The sequence below is a fragment of the Aulonocara stuartgranti genome (genome assembly GCF_965226115.1).
Source record: "Aulonocara stuartgranti genome assembly, chromosome: 18".
Classification (NCBI taxonomy): Eukaryota; Metazoa; Chordata; class Actinopteri; order Cichliformes; family Cichlidae; genus Aulonocara; species Aulonocara stuartgranti.
The window spans coordinates 27,020,591-27,041,087 of NC_138954.1; the positions used below are offsets into that span (position 1 = coordinate 27,020,591).

At 39.4% G+C, this 20,497-nt stretch overlaps 1 protein-coding gene across 1 annotated transcript in view; it reads left to right on the forward strand.

The window, feature by feature from the left end:
- Positions 1-18,899, forward strand: part of tmtopsa (teleost multiple tissue opsin a) — a gene marked incomplete at its 5' end in the record, with an annotated part of 76,723 nt that extends 57,824 nt beyond the window's left edge. Inside the window, one exon of the mRNA XM_082513814.1 lies at positions 17,931-18,899. Coding sequence (XP_082369940.1) covers positions 17,931-18,212 — 282 coding nt within the window. The 3' untranslated portion in view covers positions 18,213-18,899. The remainder of the gene's footprint in view (positions 1-17,930) is intronic.
- Positions 18,900-20,497: the final 1,598 nt, after the last annotated feature.

Sequence of the window (20,497 nt, forward strand, 5' to 3'; positions counted from 1 at the left end):
ATGGAGACTACCCAACAAAATAACATTTTTAAACAGTCAATACCTGAGCTGGTCTGCTTCAGTGTGATTGTTCTGGTGTGATTTTGTCAACTTTTTGATGCAATATGAAAAATTTTGTTTTGACCAAAACAATAAATAAACTGTCAGCGATCAGTGGTGTGTGAAATTATAGAAAATCACTTAGTTCTAATGGCATCACTCCAAAGAACAAAAGAAAATTGGGAAATATATTCTAACCTAAATGTGTTTGTTTTTATTTTATTTTGTTTTATTTAGGATCCGATTACTGAGAGTAGAAAAACTGGCTGAGAAGCATTCAGGACCGTTACAGTTGTGGTCACATACAGTACATTTGCCAAATTTAAGTGGAAGCAGGAGAGCAAAACTCATAACTATTCATCTGTCAGGAACTGACAGGAATACAGAAACTTTGCCGGCGTCAGCGTGGGCTCTGCTCGTACTTTTTGACTGGAGGGCCAAAGACATAGGGGGAAAGGATGAAAGACAGAAGACACTGAGGACTGAGAAGAGAACCAAAGATCAGAAATGTTTGTTTTCCGTGTGTCAGTGGCCCAACATTCAGAGAATCTCTTCTGATTATAAACTAGCTGTACATATTCAATGATTAAATACTATGGCACACAAAGAAGTTTACATCCAAATAAATAATCAAAGTAAACCTTAAAAGTAGTTTCACATTTGTCATGCAGCTGTTGTTGTTTTGTGTTATTTAATTAAACCCACAGACCAACAGTAAACGCTTATGTTATTGTTGAGTGATGCAGTACTACTTTTTTATCGAGCAGTGTCATCCCGGGCATGACCGAGCTCAGAGCCCAGTGCAATAGTTGAACTGGATCTTAGATTCTTCTTCCTTAAGTGAAACTTTTTGACCAGTAGGAACCAATACTGACACAGTTTACCCCGACGAATGTGACTGGTGGGGATGTTTTTGTCAGCTGATCATTTCTGGGTGCTTGGCTTGGCCTTGTTTGCTGGTGTGTTCTATTGTTTGTGCTAAAATCACACTCAAGTTTTAAATGTTTAATTCATTGGTTGTATAAATGGTTGAGGCATAGAGCTATAGAGACATTCCAAAGCATCGCGATGGCTCACTTGTTCATAGTGTTGGTTAATCTAAATAACAATTTAGTTTTACCTCATTTTAATAAATTGGACACTGACAGATTGATTTGTGTTGCTCTTGGTAGATTACATGAGTCAATACTGAAATTAGCTGATTCTGACAGAGCTATTTTAATGTGTACATTAATGGCAGGGTTAGTTCCATAAATAGTTGGACTATTTATGAAAACTTTTTGTAGTTTTGCCTCTGCATACCAGTACAGGGGGTTTTAAATCAAATAATTAATTACTAGCTATATTTTTAAAAGACTAACATTTTTGTAGTTTTAGAGTTAAACCTGGCAGTCTTCTTACCAAAGAACATTTGGATTGTTTGACAATCCACTGTGGTGGTGTACAGAGGCAAACTACAACAAACTACCAGCTATGGAACAATACTTTCCACAATCACTGGTGCATTTTTGCATTTGTGGTCTCTCCCTAATTTCCCCCGTTAGGTGAGCGGTCATGTCAAAGTAACATCCACACGAATAGATACGCCAGAATGCCTCGTATTTTTATTCACCTCACATTAGTTATATTTTTACTGTGCTCCCAAAGTTAACTCTAAATTTCAAGTTTACTTTATTCTCCACCTTCCTTATCAGGGTTCTCTCTCAACTCAAGCTCTCTGTGCAAACAATACATTTAAACTCAAGATTTAAGATGTTTTGTTCGTTTCTGAAACATAGTTCATCATCGTGAGCATAAATAGGAGAAGATAAGCGAGACTGTCTCACTGAAGCAGACTGATAAAACTTATTTTTCTTTCTCAATGAAAAGCATTATGCTATGTAAGGCTTTAGCCCTCTCAGGATATCTATGTGCAGTAGATCCTGAGATGTACTATACAAAGAATTATATGCAGTGCAGTATATTGGAGAGCCTTTCAAAGTGCAATACTTTTTCTCAGGCTTAAACTTTCCTTACTGGAAAGTTACTGTGTTACTGCCAAGACTTATTTTACTGTGGAGTTGGAAATCTACTGAAAAAGCATACAAACTCAATATGCTGCTGTCATCTGGAGATACTGCATGCTTCTCCTTACATGTTACATCAGATGCTGAGGCCACCGCCACAGCTAACTGACCTTACAGGGACATTTTAGCCGACACGTCATCAACTTCAACTTCCCCTGGGAGGGAGCCAGTGGGAGAGAATGAAACCAAATGTCCTGTATGTCATTTTCAGTCTTCAATTCCTCCCAGCCCATTACTATGGAAACTGTGAGTTGAGGCGAGTTGAAGACTAAAAATGCTGTACAGATACAAGGATCAGCTGGTTTGTCCCGTCAACGATCAGCTCTGCTCACAGCCGAGACCCCCGGGGTGGTTTAAAAAACAGGGATTATGGGTAAGTTTAATCATCTGTTTATTTTTTAATCACTACTTGAAAATAAACTTGTGAATACTCGTGAATACACTGCTTTATATATAGACCAATCCAAAAATATCTGTATATTGTCACAATTGTCACCTTTTCAAAACTAAAACCTGAGTATGATTTTATTTGACTGACATAAAAATAAAAACTAGGCATTTTTAAAAAGTGAACTAATGACACCAGACTGTGTACTTGGAAAAATATACTAAAACAAAATAAAGATATACAGGAACTGTCACTTGTGTAGCATCTTGTACATGTTACAGCGCTTTAATGCAAAGAGAAAATACATACATTTTCAATGTTAAACATGAAAAACTGAAAAGATGGTGACTGAAACAACTAATAGATCATTGCAGTCTTTGAAGTCCTTACCGCATCTCTTAATCCAACAATAAGTTGTGTAAAGACCTAACCTTGTCATTGTAGACAGGGATTGCATGCATCCATCCATCCATTCGCTTCCGCTTATCCTTTTCAGGGTCACGGGGGGTGCTGGAGCCTATCCCAGCTGTCTGAGGGCGAGAGGCAGGGTACACCCTGGCCAGGTCGGCAGTCTGTCGCAGGGCTAATCATAGACACAAACAACCATTCGCACTCACAATCACTCACTATGGGAAATTTAGAGTTTCCAATTAACCTAACCCCACTAACAGCATGTCTTTGGACTGTGGGAGGAAGCCAGAGTACCCAGAGAGAACCCACACAAACACAGGGAGAACATGCATGTATGTTAGGGTAAATTATATGTGTAATGGTGTTATTGCCTCAGTCCAGCCCCATAAGTACCAAGTCACACTTCTTGATGTTAATTTTAAAACAATCAAGAAAGACAACAAGGACCAACTAGGCTCAAAATTCAAAACAACTGTAGAGGTTTGTTTCCTGGTTATGAATATTTTGCTGATCTCCTGGGAAGAATTCATTCAGTGACGCTCTACATCACAAAAAATTGAATTTGCAGGAAATCTAAAATGTTCCTACCTTTTCACCTCAGAGTGAGGATATGACTGATTTACAATATAAACCAAGATCAGCCTCTGCTGAATTGGTGATGTGCCAAAAATGTTTTCCCAAATATCATTCTATTCACAAGTTCTTATGTGAATGAATCATTGTTTTTCCAGCTCCAACCCTCTGATTTTTTAATACAATCTATGGTTTGCATTGTAATTCATAGCACTGGGGAGTTTCCTGGATTAAGTCAAGCAAATGTCAAATGAAGCAGAAGGTATCTGCTGATGGCTATCGAAGAAGCTTCCTGACATTCACTCACCTCATACAAGTCCCTTAAACTACGAGACTGTCTTCTGTAATGTAGAAGAATGACTGACTGCAGTTTAACTCTTCTGAAACTGTGGAGAGAGCACTGCAAATGTTTTGATGTATGTCATACAGAGAATTCAGTTAAAATCTATCTATTTGGGTCTATCCATTTTCCATCTAATCCTCCAATAAGAATGTCATTCAATACAAATGCCACATATTTTTGGAATGTGCTGGACCTTTACAAACACAGACAATAAAGATCTGTCCTTTAGGAAAAAACTACTCTCATGTACAGTCACAGCAAAACTGAATAACATTAAACCCAAGACAAAGTCTGATGTTTTTAAGAGAAAGTTGAGCTCCTCTTTCCATATAATATCCGCTCAGTTCACAGGGTTCATCATCATCCACACCTGCTCTAACCAGTCTGAGATGACTCTTCATAAATTCTCTGCAGCCCTTTCTCTCTGAAATATTCTGTCAGTGCATCTTGTTCCTTCAATCTCCCTGTCATGCTTTATCTAGTTATCTGTCATTATCTTCACCTTTCTCCTGACCTCAACCTTGATGCCTCTGTGCCCTAATTTACTTCATACTTTAGCATTTGTTTGTTGTCTCCATCTTTCTCTCTCCCGTCCTTCTAGCCCTCATCAGTGTGGTGTTTGGACAGCTGAGGGAAGTGGGGAGTGTGCATCAACATTACAGAGAGGTGCTGATCATCTTGTTTCTTTACATCTCCTTGCTAGCTTTCACTCTCCGATGACCTAAAGGTTACTGAAATACTGACAATAGGGACAAACATGTTGCTTATAGACGCAGTGCGTGAAAGATCTTTTTGGTTATGTCCTGGGGCATTTTGCTCTTCTTCTCCTCAGCATCTGTTCATGCCCAGCAAGGTTTTGAGACATAGTGTGCGTGAGAAGTTCAATGACGAGTCAAATGATTACAGGCTCTCATGAGATGAGGTCACAGTGTGGTAAAAAAGTTTGAGATATGTTTTTAAGTCGAAGAATAAAAAGTCTTAAAAAGACAACTGTTAGGTTTGTAGCATAAACCTATTCGCTGGAACGTTAAGGACAATCTGCTACGCAGCAAAAGCAAGACTCAAGGCACCAAAGTTCTCTGGTTACTCATGCATGAGGGAGACCTGGCTGGAGCCAAGCGTCGTTCCACCACTTGACCACTGTCAGACTCTCAGCCAGGTTTCCCCACAGCACTCCTTTTATTGTGGTTACATGAATATGCATAGGGTCATTAACATATAACATCTTACATAGGTATACATGTGAACAAAGAATACTGTGTGTGTGTGTGTGTGTGTGTGTGTGTGTGGGGACTGCTGATCAAAGGGTCAAACATCCTTGGTCAGGAAGAGGGTAGCCTCCCCCTCACCCTAGATGGTTCATCCTAGATAACACGGTGAGGAAGTCCTGCAGTTCATCTAAACAAAGAACACTTAGACTAGAACAGACGCAACTACGTTAATCCTACCATAAAATAATAAGACACGGTATGACCTCTCATGCTCCCAAAGTGCTGTCTAATACACACAAAGTTTGCAGACTATCAAGGATCAAAACCTCTACCAATCTACAACTAATTACAAAACTCTAAGCATATATAAGTAAATATTTCTAAGCATAAATGACAATCAACAATACAAATCTAACAACAACACTTCGCAACTTTGCCAACCTGTAAGGGGCTTTAAATCAGGAGATTGTTGATTAAACTGAAGCAGGTGGAGTACACAAACTACTTATTTAATGTTGTATTTAAGGAAGAGCGAGGGCCTACGGTGCCCGCTAGAGATGTACAAACTCCAAAACAGAACGGAAGTGCTCCAGGACGCTAGGGGCAGTGTTGAGCTCAATTTGCAAAATAAACGGCAAGTTTGTTGCAAACATGGAGTTGGATACCGGCGGAAAACACCTGCAAGGATAGAACAACCACGCTTTATAAGAAAGGTAATGTGCAAACTGTTGTTTGTTTGATTTTTTTAAAATTGCTATGAATGCTTAGTTTATGGTGGAGTCAAATCCTACGTTAGCTAACAGTCAGTGTGGTTGGCTTAGAGAGAAGCCCAACACTGCTCCTAGCATCCTGGAGCACTTCCGTTATGTTTTGGAGTTTGTACATATTTTGGAGTTTGTACGTGCTTTGTCTCTAGGGGCCACCATAAGGGCCCCAGTGCAGACTCGTAACTTAAAACAACCTTTCACTAGAGGTAAATCATAACACATCAAAGAATGCAATTATAGTAAGGCTCGCAGGGATATAAGGGATACCAGAACTATTAAATGAAAGAGTCGCGTCATCTCCATTCACTTCATTAGACCATTTTTTACAGGAATGGTGGAGCCTCACAATAGTTGTCAAAGTTAGCAAAATGTACTAGATGTGCCATAGAGATATAGAAGAACACACATTCCAACTGCCCACTAAGCGCTTGCTGGAACTATTTGAAGGCTACATTAGTGATGTGGGAGGACAGGGACAGGTGCTGCTAGGGCAAGACAGACGTCTCTCACGAGTCCTTTAGTGCTGCAGGCAGGCAAAGTGTTCAAATAGGCACAACTTCAGTTTTTTTATTTCTATATGATGAACCCTGCATTATTAAGTGATAAGAACAAGTAATCTGATGCCCTGTAATCATTATGACGCTATAATTTGAAATACAATAAATAAAATACATTTTTGTACAAAGTATCGGTATCGGATCAGTATCGTCGATACCACCCTGAATATTACTTGGTATCGGATCGGAAAGGAAATCAGTGGTATCGCACATCACTAGGCTACATGACCCTGAATTCTGAACTCCCACTGAATAGGATGACGTAACCAAAGGCCACAGCGAGACAAGAACTATAAACGCACACCCAGTAATCAGGGAGATTAGACAAACCAGGAAAACTCACTGGGGGAAATCAAGACTGGGAAAATTAAAACTGAACACTAAACACACAGGACAAGGATTAGCAAAATAAAACAGGAAACACTAAAGCGGAGACAAGGACTCAAATATATGAACTTGACACAGAAAGACAATCATGGAGACTAGCACAAAGACGAGCCTGAGGGAAAAGGAAGGAAATACAAAGCGGAACTTATAAACCTATGTTCATCAATAACTAACCAAAAGATAAAAGACAAAAATAATAAAATAGGAAACTAGTAACAGGGGTCAGAATATTAATAAAATATAACAATAAAAATCACGAACACATGGAAACACAAAACACTATAAACCAAATTTAGGAATAGAATCTGGTCTCCAAACCAAAAGAAACCCACAAAATGTCAAAACTGTGATATTTAAGTAAAACAGCCGTCTACGTGCTGCAGTTAGAGATGTTTCTCCAAACTAAAGTAGACATTTGGTTGGAAATAGTGGTGAAAATCATTGAGTAACACACAGTATAATGCTATCATGATAGTTCCACAAAGTAACAATATTAAAAAATACTGTCAGACTAGATATTCACATGTAGTGGTAGCCTATTAATATAACAGTGCCTCATCCAACGTAGGCTTCAGTCACACTAGAGTATAAATAGGATGGCAATTTCCATCTGGTGAAGAAAAGCCATTAGTTGGTGAGTCATTCAGTTTTTTGCTGTCTGGGGTAGATTGGTCCGACGTCACACCATGTCCTGCCTGCCACCCACACTCGACCCGCTCCAGTTTGCATACAGAGCTAACAGATCAACTGAAGATGCCATTGCTACAACGCTCCACACCACCATCTCTCACCTGGAAGTGCAGGGCCGTTACGCCAGGCTGCTCTTTGTTGACTTTAGCTCTGCTTTCAATACGATACTCCCGGACAGACTAATAGATAAACTGCTGGAAATTGGACTTCCTTCCACCACCTGCCGCTGGATCAGAGACTTCCTCTCAGACCGTGTACAGAGAGTTAGAGTGGGGCCTCATCTTTCCTCAGCCCTCAGCCTCAACACCGGCTCTCCACAAGGCTGTGTACTGAGTCCCCTACTGTACACTCTGTACACACATGACTGTGTTAGTTCCCACCCAGACAACACAGTCATCAAGTTTGCAGATGATACCACTGTGGTGGGGCTCATCTCAGGGGGAGATGAGACTGCATACAGAGCTGAAGTTCAGAGGCTGTCAGATTGGTGTGCAGACAACAACCTGGACCTCAATACCACCAAAACAAAAGAACTGGTAGTTGACTTCAGAAGGAGGAAGTCCGAGCTGCAGCCTGTCAGCATCAACGGGGAGTGCGTGGAAAGGGTCTCCAGTTTCAAGTTTCTGGGTGTGCACATAGACACAGACCTCCAATGGAGCTCTAACATCTCTGCGGTCTTAAAGAAGGCCCAACAGCGTCTCCACTTTCTGAGAATCCTCAGAAAAATGGACCTGAAGAAGGAGCTGCTGACCGTCTTCTACCGCTGCTCCATTGAAAGTGTGCTGACATATTGCATCGGTGTGTGGTTCTCCAGCTGCACCACAGCACACAGAAAGGCACTCCAGAGGGTCATCAACATGGCCCAAAAAATCATTGGACATCCTCTTCCCTCCCTGAAGGACCTGTACAGCACTCGCTGTCTCAAGAGGGCACGCAGCATCCTACGGGACTGCACACACCCAGGACACCGGGTGTTTAAGCTGCTGCCGTCTGGCAGGAGGTTCAGGCTGCTGAGGTCCCGAACAAATAGAATATTTATATTTATAACAAGGTGCAATAATAATTAATGTGCAATAATAACAGTGTGCAATACACATACACTTATTCTTCTTTTTTATACTAAGTTAATATACTGTGTTGTGTTGTTTGTTACGTTGTGATGTGTCATATCGTGTCGTGTTGTGTTATATGTAGTGCCGACGTAGGACAGTTTTTCCAATTTCATTGTACTACTGTACCATGTATGACTGTGCAATGACAATAAAGAGTTATCTTATCTTATCTTATCTTATCTTATTGCAAGTAGTCACGGCAACCAACGAGCATGCAGCACCCTCAGCCCGGGTGACCACTTTTGTCACAATGCGATTGGTGGAAAGCAACTTGTCTCTCTCCAATCTCAATCTCAGTCAGATTGGTGAAGGTTTACAGACGGAGTACATTCACCATCTAGTTTATAAATACAGACAGACTGCCAACATGTTCTAATCAGAGTCAGTCTGTGCTGATTGGTGCAAACGATCTGCTCCATCAAATACTGAACCACACAAACCTGAGCTGCAAATGTCTGACAGTATATAATGTTTTGTTTTCTTCTGCACATCACACATGTCAGCTGCTACAAAATGAAGCTTTCAGGGTTGCATGAAATAATAGTTTTTAATACAGCAACTCTGGATAAATCCACTCCTTCATTCTTTGCTCAGTTGTAAGAACCACACACACTCCTCAGTAAATCTTAAGAGAAAAGTTCACCCTTGTATCATAAACATATTGATTCTTCTTCAGCATCCTTCAGAATCTTTATCTAAACTGCCATGCTCTTGTCAGAGAGAAACACAGCATTAAACCTGCACTTTCACTGTGTTATTTTGTTAGTGCGTTACTGGCATTCTCATTTTTGAGCTGCAAATTTGCAATGCTCTTAAAAGAATGCAGGTTATTAATGAAATTAACTACTTTCTATTTGCTATTAAATCATTCAGCTGTGGACCAGTCTATGGCTGAGGGTATCATGCTTGATGTGTGAATTCTGCACACAGGTGGCGAGTCCAGCTCTAAGGTACGGATTTGCAGATTTGAGATTAATCACAGTTAATTGTGATGTTATTGCAAACTGGTGGCATGTAAGTGCCGACTTTCGGTAGCACAGCAGTCTTCCCCAACTCTTTTCTCTAGTGTGACTGCAGCATAACTTTACACAGCACCTCTGTTGACAGGCCGGCACTCAGCAGCTGAATACATCGACATGAGTGAATGTTAACATCACTGAAGAGAGGTCAGCTCCAGTTTCAACATTGAGGTTTTTAACAGTTATCATGCACGTTAACATGGCCACCATTTAACTAAAACTAGAGCAATAGAAATTATTGTGACATATTTCAGAGTGACTCTTCTCCCAACGCTGCCCCACTACAACCAGTCTCGGGGTTCCAACACCTGCTGAATCTCACTTTAACCCGTGACTGTGAGTGGAGACAGTCACTCATCTACATCTACAATGTAAGCAACAGGAAACAGATATTTCTTTTACATTTACTTTGTTTTCCTCTGCTTGTATTCTGCAAAACAGATGTTCAAGTTGTGTCCATTCATTCAGAATTAGAATTTAATTTGAAATAAAGTTTCTATTCTCTTATATTAATATTATTCTATTATCCACACAAAATAGCTACTTTTTAATTTTATATGAGTGGTTTTATATATACCACACACACACCTACATATATACAGTCTAGTTTGGACACACCACTGCACATTTAATGGTTTTTCTTTATTTTTACTACTTTCTACATTGTAGATACAAACTGAAGGCATCAAATAGATGAAGCAAGATATGTGGAATTATGTAGCAAAGAAAAAAATGATAAAAAACTCTAAATATGTCTTATATTTTAGATTCCTCAAAGTAGCCACCCTTTGCTTTGTTGACAAACCCTTGGCCTTCTATCAATGGGCTTCATGACGTGGTCACCTGAGATGGTTTTCACTTCACAGGTGTGCCTTATCAGGGTTCATTTGTGGAATTTCTTGCCTTCTTAATGGGGTTGAGACCATCAGTTGTGTTGTGCAGAAGTCAGTTTGGTACACAGCTGACAGCACTATTTGACAACTGTTAGAATTCATATTATGGCAAGAACCGACCAGCTAAGTCCAGAGAAACGACAGTACATCATTACTTTAAGAACTGAAGGTCAGTCAGTCAATAGTAATGTGCAGTTGCAAAACCCATCAAGCACTACGACGAAACTGGCTCACAGTCACCTGACCTAAACCCAATCAAGATGGTTTGGGATGAGCTGGCAAAAGGGCCAACAAGTGCTCAGCATCTCTGGGAACTCCTTCAAGACTGTTGGAAAACCGTCTCAAGTGACAACCTCATGAAGGTCATCGAGAGAATGCCAAGAGTGTGCAACGCAGTAATCAAAACAGAGGGTGGCCATTTTGAAGAATCTAAAATATAAAACATATTTGGATTTATTTCACACTTTTTTGTTTACGACATATGTGTTCATTCATAATTTTGATGCCCTCAGTGAGAATCTACAATGTAAAAATAGTCATGAAAGTAAAGGAAAACGATTAAATGAGAAGGTGTGTCCAAGCTTTGATTGGCAGTTGTGTCTGTGTATGATTGAGTTACACTATTGTGGCAGTTCATCTTAGCCGCCCTTGAGTAAGCTTTCGCTCATTCTTTCACCGTTTCCCCTGTGTCTGAATTTCTTCTTCTTTTCTGTAAAATAGTTGTAAACATTGATTCACTGTCCTCTCATTTGAAAAAGCAAATATATAAGGAGACATAAAGTAATCAGATTAGTGAGGGGAATCTTTTTAGAGCATCCATATAAGAATGACTGTCTCACAAGAGAGTCACATGATATTGATATGTTATCCACCCTTATTTGAAAGTACCAACAACCAAAGGGCAGAATATTTAAAATCAATTTCAAAACAAATAAATAAACAGACTGTGGTACCTGCGCTAATTGTACTGGAGAAGTGCAGAATTCCAGAATTCCCATTGTGGTTTATTTTTTCTTCATTTTAAGCAGCAATAGAGGTTTAGTGGAATAAGCCATTGCGTTTTGGCTCCACAAATAACACTTAACAGAAGCCATTTTTTGGTCTCTAATGATCAGTGGTTAAAAAATGGTCAAGATACAATCTGTGATATTCTGTACACATGCTTTCAATTACACAAACACATGTCTGGGTCACATGCTACTGTCGTGAATCTAATTCAATCAATAAATGACTTTTGAACTAATTATCTGTGTACACTCGACCTTTTTGTCTCTTTCCAAATGCCACATGTGCGATTTCACTGCTGTGATGCCTTAAATCTAAGCACATGCTGCGAAAAAGTTTCACTGTATTTTGCACCCATGAGAAAATGTAGTAGACTATAAGTATACATGAAACTCAGAAAGTATACTAAGTATACTACGTTTACTCAAGAGTGGCATCTTCAGAGTCCACATTAACACGAACTCAGGAGGAGGACTAAATTGGAGTTTAATGCCAGCCGTTGTGTTGAGAATATGTTACAGACATGGATAGAAATGCATAGAATTGAAAATAAACCTGTATACCTTGAATCCATTGTTACATTTTTAACTTGCTGCTGAGGCCTTTAATTATTCAGAATCTTTCTATCCATCTATGTGCAAGAAATACCCAGGTTTATGCTGGATAACACTTTATTTTTCTTTCTTTCTTTTTTTGTTAAGAGATTGATATAAAACAGCTAAATCTGCATGAAATCTCAATCTCGAGACTTCCAGTTCTGTTTCTTGGATTTAAAAATGTATCCAGAGGTCCACTGACTATTTATTATATCCTGACAGAAGGTGTATACATTTCAATGCTTTCCCTCTGTACCTTGGAGACAGCCTGTCCTTTCTTTTCACAAACTGTGATGTATTCTGACTCTTGGTGCTTGTGAGAATACAGTATTTGTGGAAGTGTAGACCAGTAATGGTTCAGAAAGATAATGTTATCAGTTAAAAGAGTTCTGTTTACTTTAAGGCAGTTTGCTGTTTGTTAGTTTAAAGCTAGTTTTACAGAATTCGGTCCAAAGGTACTTAACCTAACTTTATCTTTATTCATTTTTGTATTCATCTTGCAGATAATACAATTTACTGCATGATGTTACTGTTGATGAAGAGGCCATGATCAACTATAAGATTAAAATGCTTTTATCCATTTAAGTTATAGCTGATTTATTTCCTGCTTATTTGATTGGATCCACCAAGTGATGTTTAGAGACCAGCTGATTTAATAAAAGCTTTATGTCTTTATTTTGATTACAGAGAAATGCAGTTATGATTGCTTTTATATTGTAAAGCTCTTCTGCAACTTCAATCATGCATCCAGCTTTTTGCACAGTGCGTGTCTTTCATTACCCATTAAGCTAATATGCTGAGAAGCACTGGAATGTACTGGTGATAATTCCGAAGCGTGAGCTCAGGTGAAGCCCTGCAATCATCCCATTTACCTGTGAAGAGCAGTGACACTATAGTGCAGAACCTAACAGTGCAAAATCCATGATTATGTTAAACAGTACTTTTGTTATTATTTCCCACTCTGAGTAGTTACTGGGAAATGAATGAAGAACTGAGAGGTCCTTCAAAATGTCCTAATCAAGGACTATCTGTTAATTAATTAGACTGAACAACACTCTGCAAAAATATTTCACTGTTTCAATGTTTTATGTATCTGTGGAATCTTAGGATTATCACATTTTTCAATAACTTATAAGTTTTTACATCCCATGTTACAACCTTTAAAGTGACTTTACTATATAAGTGATTTAGAGTTCAAAATAAACCTTATTTATCTCATATTAGGCCTTGGTGCAGTCCTACAATTCATCCACAGTCTGAATCAAGCTGTTTTAGTTCTTCTTTAAGGTCTTCCCCTCTCTAAATTAAGCCTTTAAGTCTTCTGACTGGCTCCTCCTGGCATTATGCAGAAGAAAGAATAGAAGTACATGTCTAAAACGTCCACCATATAAAACATCTGATGAGCATGTTAATTCCAGTTTTCAATAGTGCAAGTCTGGATCTCTCACACTCATATAGAAAGGTAACACTCCATTACCTCTCAAACTAAAGATATAAATCCACTGTCTCCTACTGTCTTCTACTCTAGGGCAGTGTATGGCAGTGAATATATGATATACATCATCAAATATGGATTTAGGATATTAGGTTTGTGGAATAAGAACAACGATGCTTATAGCCTTCACAAACAAGATGCTGAACATCTAAACTGCCTTTCCGGTGAAGTTGCAGTAATGGAGCTGGTAATAACAGAGTACTGCAGGAGCTGCAAAATTAAGAGGCAAAGGTGCTGAGATCTTTGCCTCCCACCACTTCAGAGACATTTTCATTTTGTCACAGCTCACATCAAACACATCTCTGTCACAAAATAGAAGAAACTTCTGATTAAAGCAGGCCCAAAAAAGTGATAAATGTATGTTATTAGGGTCCACCAGGTGGACACAACCCTGTCGTCACCATGTCAGAGTTTGTTGGGAGTTTTTGCAGCATTTCCCCAATGATTGTTTTGTTTCTTTACTAGCCTTGCACCTACATGATGAGTACATAATTGTACCCCTTCCTAATGCTAAAGACCAGCCATCATTTCTCCAGCAGTGGGACTGTAATTTTCCTGGTACAAGGAGGGCTCGGGTGTGTTCTGCTATGCCTGAAGTCCTTGTTTTTCTGTAGCAGCACACAGTAGGGGATCACCTCTGTTTGTAGATCTGCAGGGCAGGTCTCAGCCTAGAGTCAGCCTTATTCTGGAACTAAAGTGCAGTAGCTTACCAATAGCCCAGTGAACGCAGCATGAACCCTAGCTTTGTTTTCTGCTTCATTAATTTAACACCATTCATGTTCAGAGTTACAGAGTCAGCGTCCTCTTCCCTTACAGCCTATTTTGTTATACAGAGACCGAGCGACACCACAGGTCCTCAATTTCTCGTCTCCAGAGGGTTGTTATGTTTATCCAAAGCTGACTCTGCAGCATTAAGAACAATGGAGATAATGATTGTGGATGCCAGTGCTGCTCCAAAACCAATGGGACATTATTCCTACATCGAATAAGGTTAATGCAAAAAGTCAGTTATTCAGAGCAGCATGATATCATTTTATTTTCCCTAAAACAAAAACAAAAAAATCAAATTCATTCTATTTGCTACACATTCACATTTTCCTCATTACATCAAACAGCCAACGCTTTCAGAAATGCAAGACAATGCCACAGTTTTTAAGGTAAACCCCAAAGGCTGGTGAACGGAGGCTAGACCACAAACACAAATGTAAGTGGTATAAGCAGAATAAACTTAACAATGTGATTATTTGTGTGTGTGTGTGTGTGTGTGTGTGTGTGTGTGTGTGTGTGTGTGTGTGTGTGTGTGTGTGTGAATCTGAAAAAGAGGGCTTTGGCTTCAGGAAGAAATCCATGGTTTTGAAAGGCCACTTGAATGAAGCCTTGTGCTGAAGGTTTTCTTTTTCTTCTTGTTTTGTCTTTTAGCACCTTTTGCTTCCCCTGCTGTACAAACTTTTAATGAAATGATTAAACTTTTTGGATTTGGCATTTAGCAGATTTGGCTTCAGCATGGAGTGCACTTTCTGTTTTAACTGGCACAACTTTCATGTTGTTAAAAGTGCTAAATGATTTGTGGCACTGCACAAAACACATTGAGAACCTAATTGGGAACATTTGGAATAACCACGTATGAGAATACATATACAAAATAAGCCCATTTTCTCACCCCTTTTTTGTGTGTGTGAACAGTAAGCACTGAACTCACATTTAAATTTAAACATTTCTTTTAAAATACAACACACCCCTTTTATTTCTTCATAATTTGCTTCCAATCAACCAGACTGGAAGCCAAAAGCTCAAGTAATAGTTCTCCTGGCTTTCTAGAGAAGTAATTTACTAAGTTTTAATCTATGAAAAATGCTAAAGATGATAGAGTTTCACAGGAATAAAATAGTATTTTTGCACTAACAAGGTCATTCTCAAAGCCAGAATACAATAAATCTAATATAGTGTTATATATTAGAGGAGTTGAACAAGTGGGGTGAAAGAAGAAATGGTAGCCCTAAAAAAAGAAGGTGGAAGGGTAGCTGTCAAGCCATTCCTAAGTAAGGATGAGGTATGCCAAATGACACAATAACTTGTGTGAGAATCAGTGGCAACAGGACTTATGGAGTGATGAATCCAAATTTGAAATTGTTAATGTAAATAAACAGCCATAAGTAGAGGTCAGGAGAGAGATCCAGCAGTGACAGTCTACAGCCATCTGTAAAAGACGGTGGAGGCTTTGTTGGGGATCTTGTCAAATTCGGCAGAATTAAAATACCACCAGACTGTAATCCATCATGCAAAGCCATCTGGAGAGCATCTGATTGGCAATAAAGTAATTTTTCACAGCACAGCAGAGGTAACACAGTAGAACCTGGATACACCCTCCACTTGCCATCCTTTGCAAGGGCGTAATTCCCCCCCCACACACACACACACACACACACCCCGACAGCAGGAGGTGTATAATTTTTCCACCAACACGAAAGCGGTGTTTTTTGTTTTTTCATTTCTTGCTCATAAGCAGAGCGTGCTTGCTGCGCTGTCCTTAGACAGCAAACGTGACGAAACTATTCAGGAAAAAAACGCTGCGTATATATTGTTTATCATGACTCTGGCTTTACGTGCCCTATCAGCACAATTTAAAAACTGGTATATATCACCTTGTTTCTTTGTCATCTCGACGTGGTCATGTGATTGGCTTACCACGACTACTTTATTCTTTCTCAGTCAAACAGCAGCAGTCATGCGTTTGTTTTGCCCCCTTAGCTCCAGGTGTTGTGCCAAAAAGTGATCGTCAGGCAGAAAGTGATTGCTGTCTGCAAGACCGCGCGCAGCTGCTTATAGCTGTAGCGCCCAGATTACTTACATAGACAGCTACTTCCATGCAACTGAAGGTGCGGTAAGCTGAAGACAGCTTCAACCGTCTGTTTGCTGAAAAATAGTAACGCGACCACATTTTCTTGTTAGTAACTGTAACGACGTTGTAACGATAGAAATAGTAATTAGTTAGATTACTAATTACCATTATTCCCATCACTGGTTATTACCAGTAAAATAGTTGCATGTTTCATCATCTGGGAATTTACCCAGATTTATTTACTTATTTAGACAGAGATCTTGACACCCCCCCTGTCATGGTTGGCTGTGTGGCAGGTGGGCAAGCAGGAGTGGTGGATCCAAAATGCAGGACTCAGACACAGAAGTTCAACTTAAAGTGCAGCTTTATTGCTGTAAAACCTCTTACTAACTAAACTCACCAAAAGACAAACAAAAACGCTGGTGGACTAAAACACTGAAGCAGAAATACTGAACTGAAACTAGAGCTGGAAACAAAACACTGGTAACACGGAGGCAAAACACACACAGCTTGTTGAGGGTACGACGCAACACTGACTCAGAGAAACACAGGGTCTAAATCAGGGGTGCCCAATCCCGGTCCTCGAGAGCTACCGTCCTGCAGCTTTTAGATGCATCCTTGTTCCCACACACCTGAATCAAATGAATGGCTTGTTATCAGGCCTTTGCCAAACATGATGGCATGCTGAAGAGGTAATCAAACCATTTGATTCAGCTGTGTTGGAGTAGGGATGCATCTAAAAGCTGCAGGATAGTAGCTCTCGAGGACTGGGATTGGGCAGCCCTGGTCTAAATACACTGGGAAGTAACGAGGAGAATGAGACACAGAAGGAGAGCACAGCTGGGGGAAATTAGAACTGACGAGACAAGCAAAGCAGGACACATTCACATAAGACACGGACCTACAAAGTAAAACAGGAAGGATCACACAGAGACGCGAACTTGACACAGTGGAGACAGCAACTAAGAAACACAGAGATATAAACCATAAGGCAGAGGACTCTAAGAACCGAGAGACACAGAGGGGAACCCAAACATGCAGACACAGACTTACACAGAACAGAGGGGACACAGAAACATGAAGACAAGGGATCGAAACTAGAAACCATAGAAACTCACACCAAGTACAATAATACAAAAATCACAAAGAACTAAAACGCTGGGTCAGGAGACCCAGGACCCTGATACCCCCAATGTTCAACACAAAGTTACACCGATGATCCTTTGCACAAATAACCTACATCAGTTGAAAATACAGTGATGGCTCACACTCATAATTAAGAGAGAGAAGAGTGAGACTAAGAAAATAAAGATTATGAGTCACTATAAACTTCCCTGTTGAAGAAGCAGCAACTTTGCTAAAAATGCATCAAGCTGGTATTGTCCTTAAAGCAATATTAGAAAAAGGTATAAAATGCAGCCTAGAAACATTAGAACTAAGTGTTTAGTTCATAAAGTTTTGTCCTCTGTGGTCTCTTGCATATAACTGTGTAGTTTAAAAGAAGCTTGACCATATGTTTGTGCTGTATGCTTGCCTCAGTTTTACAGGTGCTTCCAAGCCCTGCTGCAGTGTGAAGCTCCTCGAAGAGGCTCCAGCTTAAAGAGTTCCTCCAAGGTCCCCACCAAGGCCATGAGGGGAATAGCAGGAACTGGTCCCCGCCGTACTAACGAATTCCTATTTATGGTAGCCTCATTGGGTCAACCAGCTGCTACAGTCCCCCGACTGGGGCTCTCATGTGAACCTACTATTGATATCACAAAAGCCCCTTCTTCAGACAATAAACCTGTTGTAGTCTCACTAGTGGCTCACCGTGAATGCTGACAATTGGTTATATAATCATAAAACCCTAAGGTCCCCATCCAGGAGATCAGTGAAAAAGAAAGAGGTGGTTTTACTGAGACTTGGAAAGCGGCGGTCTGCCAGTCCAGGTGGATTCAATGTGACTCCAGCATTAACTCTGGCCTGCCTAGTACAGATGATAGATCAGTAAGAAAGGGCTGTCTCTGGAAAATGTGAGCAACTATCAGAGATGACAGTAAATCTACAGAAGCTGGGAGTTTGTATATTTTACTGAGAAAAGAAACACTCATGATCCTTTCTTAGAAAGCACATTTAAAGGATGCTCTTATCAGAGCTCTGGAGTCAGACTGTAATAAAAGAGGAATTATAAGGATAATTTTGTGCAATATCTCATTCTCTTAAAATGTCATAACAATAGCGTGTTCAGGAGTGCTGGGGAAGGGCTATGATTGGTCTGTACTGATTGTTACTGACAGCAGTTACAAAGTGAAGTGAAATTGAAGAACACCAGCCACTTATGACTGCAAGCTTTTTGAAGTCCTTCAGAATGAGAAAACTTTAATAATCTGTGCAAGGGGAATGCTTTTGCAGCACTTGCACAAATAAAAGAAAGTTGTAAAATTACACAGAAACACAAGAAAGTGTAATGCAATAAAGTACCTGAGAAACGACAGAGGTGCAAACTTAAATGGAAGTGGTGATAACTTTACCACCATAGAGTGGCAAATTCTATAGAAAACTATAGAGTTAAGTCTTCAAACCAGCAATAGTAGCGGCCATAACAGTTACAAGAAAAAAATCAAACGAGTGCAATAAGTCAAGATGTTAAATTGGGTAAAGAGAAGGAGTAGCATTCACAATTAAATGTCTTAATAAAAAGTTAATTGTACATTTAACATTGCTAGTATGCCGGGGGTGTTTGGATTTTTTTCAGGGAGATAGACTTTGGAAAGAAATACTGTAACTGCAAGTTGGAAATCACTGTACAGCCCATTCAGTAATGGCTGTGAATGTGCAGTCTAATGTAAAGGAGTTTGATGAAATGCAGCATCTAGCAATGTTAAATATTTAGCATTTGTATACCTCGAATTTTATATTCATGCTGTGTTTTGTTAGAGTTTTAAATGTGTATTCAGAGGAAAGAGGTAACATCCTAAAATGTTAGTAGAAGATTCAGATAACTACGAGTTTAGTTTATTGTTCATAAGCATGCTGTCTGCAAAGTTTGGGCACAAATCAGCTTAGCTCATAATCTTCACAGTAGCTGATATATTTATTTTCTCAAGAGTCATTCTGCAGAGTTTTGCAGTTCAATAATCAGTATCACATCTGACAATGTGCTCCAAAGTGTCTCCAAAGCACTCCATTGCAAGCAACTCATATAAGTTAAATGGAAAGAATTTGCTTTATCATATCATGTTTTCCATGTATTTGTCAGCATCTTGGTTTTTGGGGGTTTTTTTGCTAAGAAATTAAAAATCTCTCCCTTCTTGAAATGCAAAGATTACAGTAGAGTTTCTGAATGCATCAAAGCTGTGTTGTCAGTAAATGTTTAAACTGTATATGATGTGGAGCCACTTTTGCTACTGCATACAGCATACACCTGTTGGCTACAACAAGGACAGCAATGGCAGGTGAGGTGAAAAACATTGATTATATTATTACCAATCTGTCAGTGTGTAGGAATTATTGGGCAGCAAAAATCAACATTTTTTTAAGTCCAACCTGGAAATAACTTACAAACAAGAGAAAATGGTAAGTGTGCCCATTTTTCTTGGTCAGCTTCTGATGGTTGGACAACTGGACTACTAGCATTTCCAAAATAGTGATTGTTGTGAATTTTTCCCAAAAGCGAGCTAAAGAAGGAAAACAAGTAAACCAGCAACAGGGTCATGAGCACCCAAGACTCACTGATGCACGATGATTCCTTGAAGGAGGGTTGAAGGCTGAAGAACACATTTTCTTTTCTATTATGTTGACAGCTGAGTGTATGTGCATTATTTACAAGAGGAAGAGATGGCAGCAGGATGCACTACTGGAAGTAGTTAGGCAGACCAAGGTAGTGTAATACTATGGGAAATGTTCTGCTGGGAAAGCTTTCCCATATGGAAAAGAAATGGAAAAAACTTATAAAAGACTTGCATAAGATGTGGTCTACATCATATAATGAATCCTATAAAACTTATATGATTTACTCATGAAAGTGGCCACTTTCTCATTACTTTCATATATTGTTTTAGTAAATATTGAACCCTGATTCTTTTATTCTTCTACTGGACTAGAGAACACAGACTATCCAAACCATA